This window comes from Oryctolagus cuniculus, chromosome 11, assembly GCF_964237555.1.
Source record: "Oryctolagus cuniculus chromosome 11, mOryCun1.1, whole genome shotgun sequence".
Classification (NCBI taxonomy): Eukaryota; Metazoa; Chordata; class Mammalia; order Lagomorpha; family Leporidae; genus Oryctolagus; species Oryctolagus cuniculus.
In genome coordinates, this window is record NC_091442.1 from 28,468,444 (window position 1) to 28,480,659 (window position 12,216).

At 44.0% G+C, this 12,216-nt stretch overlaps 1 protein-coding gene across 8 annotated transcripts in view; it reads left to right on the forward strand.

Moving 5' to 3' along the window:
* PTPRA (protein tyrosine phosphatase receptor type A) overlaps positions 1 to 12,216 on the forward strand; it is a 147,784-nt gene that overhangs the window by 117,306 nt on the left and 18,262 nt on the right. For 5 of the 8 annotated variants that reach the window (XM_008256241.4, XM_051845207.2, XM_017341731.3 and 2 more), the window contains 3 exons: positions 5,989 to 6,079; positions 7,888 to 7,964; positions 10,695 to 10,731. In XM_008256241.4, the coding sequence (XP_008254463.1) occupies positions 5,989 to 6,079; positions 7,888 to 7,964; positions 10,695 to 10,731 (205 nt within the window). Of the gene's footprint in view, positions 1 to 555; positions 650 to 5,988; positions 6,080 to 7,887; positions 7,965 to 10,694; positions 10,732 to 12,216 lie in introns of all 8 variants that reach the window. The other 3 variants (XM_070052012.1, XM_070052011.1, XM_070052013.1) reach the window with 1 other exon arrangement.

Below are 12,216 nucleotides of genomic sequence, written 5' to 3' on the forward strand. Positions count from 1 at the left end.
CCATCACTGCAGAGTGTTCGGGCATTCGGTGGTCTTAAGTGAGCGGATTTGAAAGAGATGCAAATGTCAGTGAGTAAGATTGAGTACTATACTGGAGTCCCTACACAGAACAGAGAGACAAGGAAAGAAATAGAAGATTTAAAAATTGCAAAGGTAGAGTTGAAATACAGGTTTTTCACAAGAGAGAATATTGTCTTCCGAAAAACCTGCATATTCATCAGATGAATTATTAGGATTTATAAGTAATTTTAGCAAGGGTGCAAAAGTAGCATAAAAATGAACACATTCCTATACATAAGCCACAAGCAGGAAATCTAATAATAATATACTTTTTGAAAGATGCTATTTACAATAGCATCCAGAATATAAATTACCTAGTATTAATTTTACAAAACCTTTTGAGAAATTATAAGAATGTCTGAAGACATTAAAGGACAGCAGTTTCAATTAGTAAAGAGATAGACTCATGGATTAGAAGGCTCAGTATTGTAAAGATGTCAATTCTCCCCAAACTGATATGTAGATTCAATGCAATTCCAATAAAAATCCCAACAGGTTTTTTGTGGAACTTGACAAGCTGATTCTAAAATTTATATGGAGGAGAAAAGATGCAAGAATAGCCAAGACATTCCTGAAGAAGAAGAACAAGGTGAGGAGACCTGCCTTACCAGATATAGTTATTTTTAAATTTTTAGTAATTAAGACAGTTCTGTATTGGCGCTGGGACAGATACATAGACGAGTGGAATAAGATAGCCCGGACGCAGATCCCTGTGTGAATGGAAACAAATGCTGTTGCCATTTTGGTGTGGGAAAGGATGACCTCTACAATAAATAGTGCAGGCTGAGTGGGCAACCTGTGAGAGTAAATGCACTTGAACACTTGTCGCATACCCAACAAAAAATCACTTGCAGTTGATGTATAAACATGGAAATTTAAAAGACAAAATGATAAAAGATAAAGATGACAATATATAGGAAAGTGTATGTATGACCACCTAATAGGAAAGGATTTCTTAAGACTTAAAATGTTGATGAAAAGGAAAGATTGGTGACTTTGACTTCTGAAAATAGATAGCGTAAAGAAAATGAGAGGGCAGGCCACAAACTTGGTAAAAGGTACTTGTAATGATAACTGATAAGGGTGAGTATCTAGAGTATATAAATAACTCCTACAAATCAATGAGAAAATAAAGAACCCAGTAGAACAATGAAGAAAACCCTTGACTAGGTACTTCACAGAAGAGGAAACTCTTTAACCAATAAGCTGTTAATATTCATTAATATTCATAATAAGATAAATGTAAGTTAAAACTGCATTTAATGCATTTAAATAGTAAATGCTGATGAGGATACAGAATGGCTGGAGTAATTCATTATGGCTGATGGGAGTGTATGTTGGTACAAATACTTTGCAAACCTTATATGGTGAGGTTAGAGAATCCCACACCTGGAATTTTTGCACATAAATACAAGAAGCACATGCAAATTCATTTTCAGAAAAGGACTGTTAACTTCCAACAACCCAAATACTCATCAGTAGTAGAACAGATAAATAAATGTTGATACAGTCCCAAACTGGAGCACTGCAAAATGGTTGAAGTAAGTGTACTACACACGCAACGACCTGGGTGGATCTTAAGAACATGATGTTGACCCCCCAAAAAAGAGATCACTGCTTGACTATGATTCCATTTTTATCTAGAAATAGACTGAGCAATAATAATAAATTGTTGAAAGGACAATTGTTAAGTGTGATACAAATAAGTTCAAGCAAGGTGACGATAAACACAAAATTCCAAAATCACCTGTAAGTAAGAAGAGAAGAAAGAAGCTATAAGGAGGGAAGAGCCCAAAGAGAACTTCTAAGTTAAATTGGGTGATGAGTCACCTTTTTTAAAAGATTTATTTATTTATTTATTCGAAAGGCAGAGTTAACAGAGAGGTGGAGAGAGAGGGGTCTTCCATTCACTGGTTTACTCCCCAAATGGCCACAACGGCCAGAGCTGAACTGATGCAAAACCAGGATCCAGGAGCTTCTTCAGGGTCTCCCACACAGGTGCAGGGACCCAAGGACTTGGGCCATCTTCCACTGCTTTCCCAGGCCAAAGCAGGAAGCTGGATAAGAAGTGAAGCATCTGGGACTGGAACCAGTACTTATATGGGATACCAGCCCTGCAGGCTGCGGTTTACCCGCTGTTCCACAGCTCCTGCCCCAATGATTCACTTTTATAAATAAATATAAACAAATTTGGGGGTGGGGTGGGGTGGGAGTGGGGATTTAAAACCTGACTTTAAAAAAAAAAAAAAAGAATAGTAGTCTTGGTTCCAGTTAAAAAATGAGCAGAAAATGAATGGTCTCTGTTGCCACCTAGTGTTGGTAGAAAATGTAATGTCCTCTAGGCTTCGGTGTAGCTGCTAGGTCCTAACTCAGAGGGCTGGGTGTTTCAGAGCAGGAGCAAAAAGTAGAGTCCCCATTGTTTCATCCCTGGATGGGGCTCCTTAGTCTGAATTGTGCACCTAGCACTGTGTTCTGTGGGACAAGCCTTTTATTTCCTCCCGTCAAAAAGTGGCTCCTGTTACTTTCTAACAACCTGTACCTGCCTGGAGTCCTGGGGTTTTTGTGTGTGTTTGTTTTCATGAAGACTAAGGGAGTAGGGATGCTGGGGTGGTGGAAACCTGTGGACATTTAGCTTATGTGAAGGCAAAGAAAGCAAACCACCCGTGACCTGGGCAGTTCCAGTCTGAAGCAGGGTCTCTGCTCTGTGTGTAAGACTTCAGCCCAGGAAGCTCTATTCCCCTCTTTGTATGTAGATTTCCTCCCAGTAAGGTAATGTGAGAACCTCTGGGGTTTAAACTCTGAAGATGAGACCACATGGGCTGTGAGACCCTAATTTCTCTTATCTTTGGGTCTTTCACTGTAATTTCTCCTGCCACAGTCATGCTGATTCCCAGGAAATACATTTGCTCCTCTTTAAAAAAAAAAAAAAAAGTATTTATTTAATTATTTAAAAGGAAGAATGACAGAGAAACGGAGACAGAGAGCTTCTGTTCATTGGTTTACTCCCCAAATGGCCACAATGACCAGGTCTGGGCCAGACTGAAGTCAGGAGCTAGGAACTCCACCTGGGTCTCCCATGTGGGCAGAAGGGGCCCAGGCACTGGGGTGCATTAACAGAAAACTGGATCAGAAATGAAGTAGCTGAGACTCAAACCCGTGCTCATGGAATGCCAGTGTCACAAACCTGCATGCGGCTTAACCTACTGTGCCACAATGCCAGCCCCTTGCTCCTTTCTTAAAACTCTTGCTTCAGTTTGGCAAAATGATTCCCTTTGGGCTGGCATTTCCTATATTTAATTTTCTCCTTAATTATCAAAGCCAAAATCCCAAGAGTCATCCTTCATTCTTGTCTCTTTCTCTGCTCACTCCGTCTTCCATTCATCTCATCTCCAGATCAGATCATCCTGGCTCCAGAAGGTATCTCAGGGGCATCCATTTCCTGTACCGACCTCTGTCCATGCTTCCTCTCCATGCTGCTATTCTTGCCTCTCACCAATCTTTTTTTCCTCAGAGCAGCCAATTATTCCTTAACATGTAAATTGGATCACATTCTAAACCTTTAATGATTTCCTCCTGCACTTTAATACTGAAACCCTCTTCAGGGACCTACGTGGTAATGAATGGGCTGACCTTGCTAAACTCATCTCCTCCCACTTCCTTCCATGTGATGCCCTCACTGACCCTGCAGTTCCTGTCACAGCCAGGCCTCTGCCTCTTGCCTATGGGTCATCGCAGATACTGCTCAGACACTGTCCTCTACCTGCTACCTCCTCCTCCCCTTCATCTGCATCTGGCCCTCTCTGATAACTTTATCTCTGTTCTTTTGTTGCATTTGTCATAGTATGTAATTATATATTTGTTTAATGTCTTTCACCCACAAATTTGTGTTGTCTGCGAGCGCCAAAACTGTATGTGTTTGACTTGTCCCTTTGTACCTAGCCCAGTGCCTAATAGGCACACAATATGTATTTGTTGAAAGGATGAATAGAAAAATAATACCAGAATCCTAGCCTGCTTAATTGTTCTTCTCCTGCTGCTGAGTACAAAGGTGGTTCTCAGTTTGGGACCATTCTGTATAATAGTAAAGTAGATAATTTCTTTTTTAAAGATGTATTTATTTATTTTCAAAGACTTATAGAGAGAGGGAGAAACAGAGGGCGAGAAAGATCTTCTATCTGCTGGCTCACTCCCCAGATGGCCACAACAGCCAGCACTGGGCCAGGCTGAAGCCAGGAGCCAGGAGCTTCATCCAGGTCTCCAACATGGGTGGCAGGGGCCCAGATACTTGGACCATCCTCCAGTGCTTTTCTCAGGCCATTAGCAGGGAGCTGGCTCAGAAGCAGAGCACCTATATGGGATAACAGCGTCACAGGCAGCAGCTTAACCTGCTGTGCCACAATACTGGCCCCAAAGTAAAATGATTTGAATATAGAAATTTTTATTTCCTTAGAGTAGGTCTTCATAGTGGGGTTTCTAGATCCAAAAGTATAAATATTTCTAAGGCCCATAAAACAGATTTCCAAATAATTTATCAGAAAGGTTGTCTGGGTTGGAATTTGTAACGGCATCCCTTTTTTGCTTTCTTGGTTTTGAATATATGGAACTTGTAAGAGGAGAACAGTTCAAATAATAAAATTTACCTTCTCATGCTCATAAAGCTTACTTGCTGAATGCTTATTCTGTGCCACAAAAGAGATGGTCTCTCTTTACCCCTTTTGTGAGAGATGTTCTTATCCTGGTTTTGCAGGCTGAAAGTTGAACAGATTGTTCAAGTTCATATCTCATGTCAAACCATTTTATATTTCCCCACATACCTCCCTGTGCTAGCTAATTTACACTTGCCAAAACCATAACAAATTTAGTGTTACCCACCCAAATCCTCTGCTTCCCAACTGCTGCACCCTTGTAAATGCCTTCTCTCCCACTCACCTACCAGGCCTTGCTTCCTTGCCTCATGTCGGAGGCTGAGTACCGTGCCCCCTTGCCAGACTCCAGTGAGAGCCCAGGTATTTTGGCTCTCCAGAGCCTTAATGTGAAGTTCTCCCTGGGATGCAGCTCATCTCTGCATGGTGGTTAACACAACAGCAAGTGACCTGTTTTTACAGTTTTGTTTGCACTCTTAATTTTTTTTTAATATTTATGAATCTTACTTGAAAGGCAGAGTTAATAGAGAGGGAGAGAGAGAGAGATCTTCCATCTGCTGGTTTATACCCTTTCCCCCCGCCAAATGGCCACAACAGCTGGAGCTAGGCCAGACCAAGACCAGGAGCTTCTTCTGGGTCTCCCACGTGGGTGCACAAGCCCAGGCACTTGGACCATTGCCTGCAGCCTTCCCAGGCACATTAACAGGGAGCTGGATTGGGAGTGGAGCAGCCAGGACTTGAACTGGTGCTTACAAGAGATGTCAGCATTGCAGGCAGCAGCTTTACATTCTATGCCACAGTGCCGGTGCCCCCGCTCCAATTTACAGAGGCGATCCATCTTGACTCACCATTGCAACAGGCCTCCAAGCACATAAGGCAGAGTTACAGAGAGAGAGAAAGAGAGAGAGAGATCTGTTGTTATTCCCCAAATGACTGCAACAGCCAGAGCTGGGCAGGTCTGAAACCAAGAACCAAGAACTTCCTCCGGGTGTCCCATGTGAGTGTAGGAGCCCAAGTACTTGAGCAATCCTCTGGTTTCCCAGGCACATTAGCAGGAAGCTGGATTGGAAGTGGAGCAGCTGGGACTGGAGCTGGTGCCCATATTGTGATGCCAGCATCACGGGTGGCGTTTACAGCACCAGGCTACCCTGGGGATTCTTAATGTTAAACTCTACAGAGTTTATGATGATCAGAACTTGCTGCCAGGACAGGGTTTGGTGCAGCAGTTTGCATGTTTGTTGTTTGTCCCAGTTTATAACTCCTCCAATTTCTCTTAACCTTTCAGGCTCTTCCTGCTTGTCCTATCCAGGCCACCTGTGAGGCTGCCTCCAAGGAAGAAAACAAAGAAAAAAATCGATATGTAAACATCTTGCCTTGTGAGTGTTTGTAGGGTTTCTTGGGATTTCCTGAGGATGGAAAGAATCTTACAATTGATCACAGGAGGGTTAGTAACAAGATTAATGTCAAGCCTTTGGGCTGAAAAGAGCCCTATGACTCCCAGGGTGAGCCCAGGAGTTTTGTGGCAAGGCAAGCCTGCGAAGTTTATAGGAAACCATTGAGAGCAGCTTCACTTGGGCCAGATAAGAAATGGGTTGGGTAGTGATGGTAGTGGTGGCGGTGACAGTGGTTTTTTTGTAGTGCTCATTGAAACAAGTTCTAATTCAGAATCATCTTTGTAACCCCTCTCCAGAATTAGCCACTGCTAATTATTTGACCCATAACCTACAAGTATTTTTCTAGGCCAGTTGTCTCCAGAATGGGATGCATAATCCAGTGGTGAGAGGAGGATGTTTGAACTTCAATTTATTTATGAGAGGCAGAGAGGAACATGTATGACCAAGATTCCAAGTGCTAGGCTGAAGCCAATAACCAGGAAAACCATCCAGGACTCCTACCTGAGTGGCAGGAACCCAATTACTTGAGCCATCACTGCTACCTTCCAAGATCTGCATTGGTGGGAAGCTGAAATCAGGAGCCAGAGCCAGGAATTGAACACAAGAAATAGCAGGCATCATAACTACTAGCCTGTTGCCTGCCCCATTTGCTTTTTTAATTCATTATTTAAATTTTTTTATATTTTGAGTGCATAATATATATTAGTATGCATATATGATTTATCAATAAATGAGGCAAATATTAGAGATACCTGCCAAATTTTTTTTAACTTATTTGAGTCAGAGTTACACAGAGAGAAATCTTCCAACTGCTGGTTCACTCCCCAGATGGCCAGCCAGGCCAAAGCCGGGAGCTTTATTTGGGTCTGCCTTGAGGACAGCATGGGTCCACACACCTGGGCCATCTTCCACTGCTCTTTCTAAGCCATCAGCCGGGAGCTGGATTGGAAGTGGAACAACCAGGACACAAACCAGCACCTGTGTGGGAAGCTAGCATCATAGCAGCAGCATTACCAGTTATACCACAATGCCAGACCCACTGCTAAAATTTTCATTGGAGGAATATAGGACCAAAAAATTAAAAACCACTATACCAGATATTTATAGATATTTATGTCTTCATATTTGTGTATAAATATGCATGTGGGTATTACATATATTCAAATATAATTGTACGCATCACTGTGATGTTTCTCTTTTAACAACATATATTGGCAGTCCATCTGTCAAGAAACACTGCTGGGGCAGGTGTTGTGGTACAGTAGGTTAAACTGTCACTTGAGATGCCTACATCTGATATCAGAGTACCAGTTCAAGTCCTAACTACTCTGCTTCCAATCCATTTCCCACTGATGTACCTGGCCGACAGCAAATAATGGCCCAAGTACTTGGATTCTTGCCACTCACGTGGAGTTCTTGGCTCCTGGCTTCTGCCTGGCTTGACCCTGCCTGTTGCAGGCATTTGGGGAGTGAACTAGTAGGTGCTCTCTTTCTGTCTATCTGTCTCTCTCTCTGTCACTCTGCTTTTCAAATAAAAGAATAAATAAATCTTAGGGGGAAAAAACTTTCCTTTTTATCAAATATTAGTAGTCCATTTAGTAGATATAGCTTTATTTAACTAGTATCCTAATGATAGTTGAGGTGTTTCCCAATTTTTGCTGTTAAAATAGTGTGTTAGCCTGCATGTATGTTTCTGTATACATAGACACAGATGGCTCAGCTGGCCTGGTTCATTGTGAAACAACATTGCAATTTATTGAAATATTAATTGTTGGAATTTTTTTTCCTAGATGACCACTCTAGAGTCCACCTGACACCCGTGGAAGGAGTTCCAGACTCTGATTACATCAACGCTTCATTCATCAATGTAAGGAACTTGTGCTTTTCTTATTCCTCTGAGTGATCTTTGGCTCGCATCTATTGGTTACTTCTTAGCTGTGCTTTAGGAGGGATATTTGTCATTCCAAGTTTTCCCTGAGGAGTTTGATTTTTTTAAAGATGCTTCAAATGTGTGTTTTTGGCCGGTGCCGCGGCTCAATTGGCTAATCCTCCACCTGCGGCACCGGCACACCAGGTTCTAGTTCCGGTCGGGGCGCCGGATTCTGTCCCGGTTGCCCCTCTTCCAGGCCAGCTCTCTGCTGTGGCCAGGGAGTGCAGTGGAGGATGGCCCAAGTACTTGGGCCCTGCACCCCATGGGAGACCAGGAGAAGCACCTGGCTCCTGGCTTCAGATCAGCGCAATGCGCCGGCCGCGGTGGCCATTGGAGGGTGAACCAACGGCAAAGGAAGACCTTTCTCTCTCTCTCTCTCTCTCTCACTGTCCACTCTGCCTGTCAAAAAAAAAAAAAAAAAAGAAAAAAGAAAAAGAAAAAGAAAAGAAAAGAAAGAAACTGGAAACTGCAGTTTTAATTATGTATGGTGTAAGAAGGGAAGTGGTGGGAAATGATGCCTGGGGTATTGGGAGAGACTTGATCTTGGGAAATACTGAATGTGAAATGTGTCCATTGGGGATCTTGATTGCAGATAACAGAGTCAACTTACTGTCCCCCTTTTTTCAGCAGGAAGTAGAGGTGTATTATAAGATATTAGGTAGTTTACAAAAGCTGTGGGAAGGCCATTGAACCAAGCTTGCGTGCTGCACAGCTAAGAACAGAGCAGCCAACGGTGTACACAACTAGGCCGTGTGACTGTCCCAGGGAAACCTCTGCACAGGTGCCTCTGACGAACTGGATGCTGCTGTAGCCATGCTTGCCTCGGGATCCGATCTTAGCACAGTCAACCTCACATTGCTCACCCCTGCCCCACGTCCTGGGGGGAGCATCTGCTGCAAAGCACCTAGGTCTCGTGAAGAGCTGAGCTGCAAAGGAGGCAAGAAAATTTAGATTTTCGTTTCTCAGACTGTAGAGTAGCAAAGTCCAACTAGAAGTAAGTGGCTAAGTGAGCCACTTCATAGTGTCACTGGTTTTCAATTCCTTGAAATTCCTTGAACTTGAACTTGGTGTGTAGGGCAGAGTGACAGAGATCTTCCAGCACTGTTTCACTCCTCACTGTTCACTCCCTGCACCAGCTGGGACTGAGCCAGGCCAAAGCCAGGAGACAGGAACTCTGTCTAGGTCTTTTCACATGGTCATAGGCACCCAAGTACTTGAGTCATTTTCTGTTGCTTTCCCAGGCATATTAGTAGGGAGCTGGATCAGAAGCAGAGCTGCCAGAGGGGAGGGGGCAGGACTATAGTGTACTATCGTGTACCAGGTAAAGCCGCTGCCTGCAATGCCAGCATCCCATTTGGACACTGGTTCAAGTCTCAGCTACTTCACTTCTAATCGAGCTCCCTGCTGGTGCTCCTAGGAAAGCAGCAGAAGATGGCCCAGGTGTTTGGGGCCCTGCACACATGTGGGAAACCCAGAAGAAGCTCTTGGCTCCTGGCTTCAGCCTGGCCCAGCCCTGGCCATTGAAGTCCTCTGGGGCGTGAACCAATGGATATGAGCGCTCTCTCTGTAACTATGCCTTTCAAATTAATTAATTAATTAATTTTTTTTAAGAAAGGCAGAGCAGCCGGAACTCAAACCACCACTCTGATATGGGGTGCCAGTGTTGAAGGTGGCAGCTTAATCTGCTGTACCACAGTGCCAGCTCCAGACTCTGTCTTTTGCTGAAGCAAATTCAGGGGCCATGTGTTGAGTGCTTGTTGTAGGCTGCCAGTTTACACTCACCAAACCCTTTTTTCCCAAGGTTGCTGACTCTAAACGTGCTTCCTCCTTTGTTGGGAAGCAACCCTGCCCTGCCTCTGGTTGAAGTGGAATAGAAATGGCTTCTCGGATTTAGAGCCCTTCCTTCATGTAGACACTGCCTAGCAGACTTGCATTTTACATCACTGCTCTGTGTGACAGGGTGTCCCGTCTGTGACACTCCTCTCACTGCTGCCTGAGAGGGGCAGGGATGGTTCACAAGCCTGAAATCAAATGGTTTTTCATTTCCCTAGGACTCCTCAGGTGGACACTGCATTCGGAAAGTGAGGTTGGACAGATGTTTAGCTAGAACATTTAGGACTGAAAAGGAGGGTTAACTGCAAGTCACTAGTTTTTCAGAGGCTCCTTCTCTGGGGAGTCTCCCACCACCTGTCACGGAGAGGCCTGTTGGCAAGCACTGAGAGTTGTTGCACTGTCCCCACAGGCTGTTCCCACAAAGTCTTTGCACCTCAGCAAACAAGAAAATAACCCTTTGTCCTTCCCAGCTTCATTCCTGAAACACCACATAGGCTTCTGCCTGGAGGGTTCTTACCCACTCACACCAGAGCCCACATCGTCAGCTGCTCATGAGCATCAGAAGTGTGGTCTAGCCTAAGAGTTGGTGTTGGGCTGTTCCTATACCAGTGTTCATCTTTGAAAAGACTAACTAGGACATCTGAGTTTTGTAATCTTTGATTTCTGGGTCCAAAGCTAATCCCTCAGGAATTTCTAGAATGGAAATTCTTGTTGATTGCTTGGACCAGTTGACAAGGGAGGCTTTGTTAACTGGTTGGAAGTCAGACTGGAGAATTTCATTCCTATTCATTTTTGGTTTGAACTTTCTTTTTCTCCCTACTCTCCCCACCCCAGGGCTACCAAGAAAAGAACAAATTCATAGCTGCACAAGGTAATTACAGCTTCTTATTCTTGGGCTTAACCATGATCACAAGGTGGGTTTGGGTTTTTTCTTCCAAATGCTAATGGAATTAATCAGAATGTAATAGCTTTTCTGTACTAGTTATCACCTAAAAGAAATGTGATCCACCTTACAAGTGACTTAGTATCCAAGTCCTGTAGAAGAAGTCCTTGTATATGTGCATGAAGAGTGAAAGAAGCTTTACACACACACACACACACACACACACAATACAGCCTAATGAGGCCCTGGGTGCTAGCCGTGGCGTCCCAGAGTTCACATTTGTAGTCAGCCTTCAGAGAGGGTTGGCCATCTCCTGGGGACCAGGCTGGCTTTTCTCCCAAAGCTCCTAGGCCTGCACTCCATTGTGATTTGCAGAAAGGTAGTCTGGGAACAGGGACAGAGAGTGGCCTGGTGCTGTGGTCCTACACGTGCTCTGCACACGTTTCAACAGCCAGTAGCTGTCTGACAAGTGACTTCCATCTTGGGATCCCAGCAGAAATACCTGATGTTCACAGCAGTGGGAAGTAATTGATGTGGTTGTCTACCAGCACTGATTTATGCAGCCATTCAGTGAATATTTATTTGATTTAATTGATGGGAGGACTGTTTACAGCAAATAAATATATTAACCGAAAGTTTAGAAAGTGACTATACTTTTTATTACCATAGCCAGTAGCCACATGTGGTTATTTAAAATAAATTTAAGTAAAATTTAAAATTCAGACTATTGTACTGGTCACATTTCTAGGTTCAATAGTTACTGCTTCTAGAAGCTACCATATAAATGCAGAGACAGAGATAAAGCAAAGTGGACAGGGAAAGCCTCAGAGCCTTCTTCCCCTTGCAGTCTCCCAGGAACCTGGCCATCACCCAAGCAGGCCCAGCTTTCCCTCGCTCTGTCACTGTCCCTTCAGAGCCCAGCTCAGACACCACCTATTCAGTGATGACTGTGGCACCGTCAACCCTGTGCAGCCTCTTTCTGTTTCCATGTTGATAGTGTCAAAATATTTGTTGCACAGAGGTCATCTGTGACTTCCTGATAGACCTTGTCACACTCTCCCATCCTCTTGAACCTGTCCATGCCAGCTCACACCCTGAAGCCCTGCTACATTCTTTCCTGATGTTCAGTTCTCTTGATTTTTCTTATTTTCTAGGTGTTATTTCTCTGACTTTTGTTCCTCTTTCTGCCCCTTAAATATAATCTGATTTCTCCCCAGATTTGTGGATGACCCCTTCCTTAAAGCTCCACCCCTTCTTTCATGGCCCCAGCTCTCTCGGTTCTGCCCATCCACCTGGGCCTCCTTAGTCTGCTAATTCAGACTTGATTCTGTCTGAATTTCAGTCATGCTGAGGATCCCCTCACTTTTTGACCCTGCTTCTCTTCTGCGTTCTCTCGAGAGACCTTGTTATACCCATCGGGTGGACCACCTGCTGCCTCTCTTGAGCCCCTGAGCCATGTTTTCAGAAGGATTT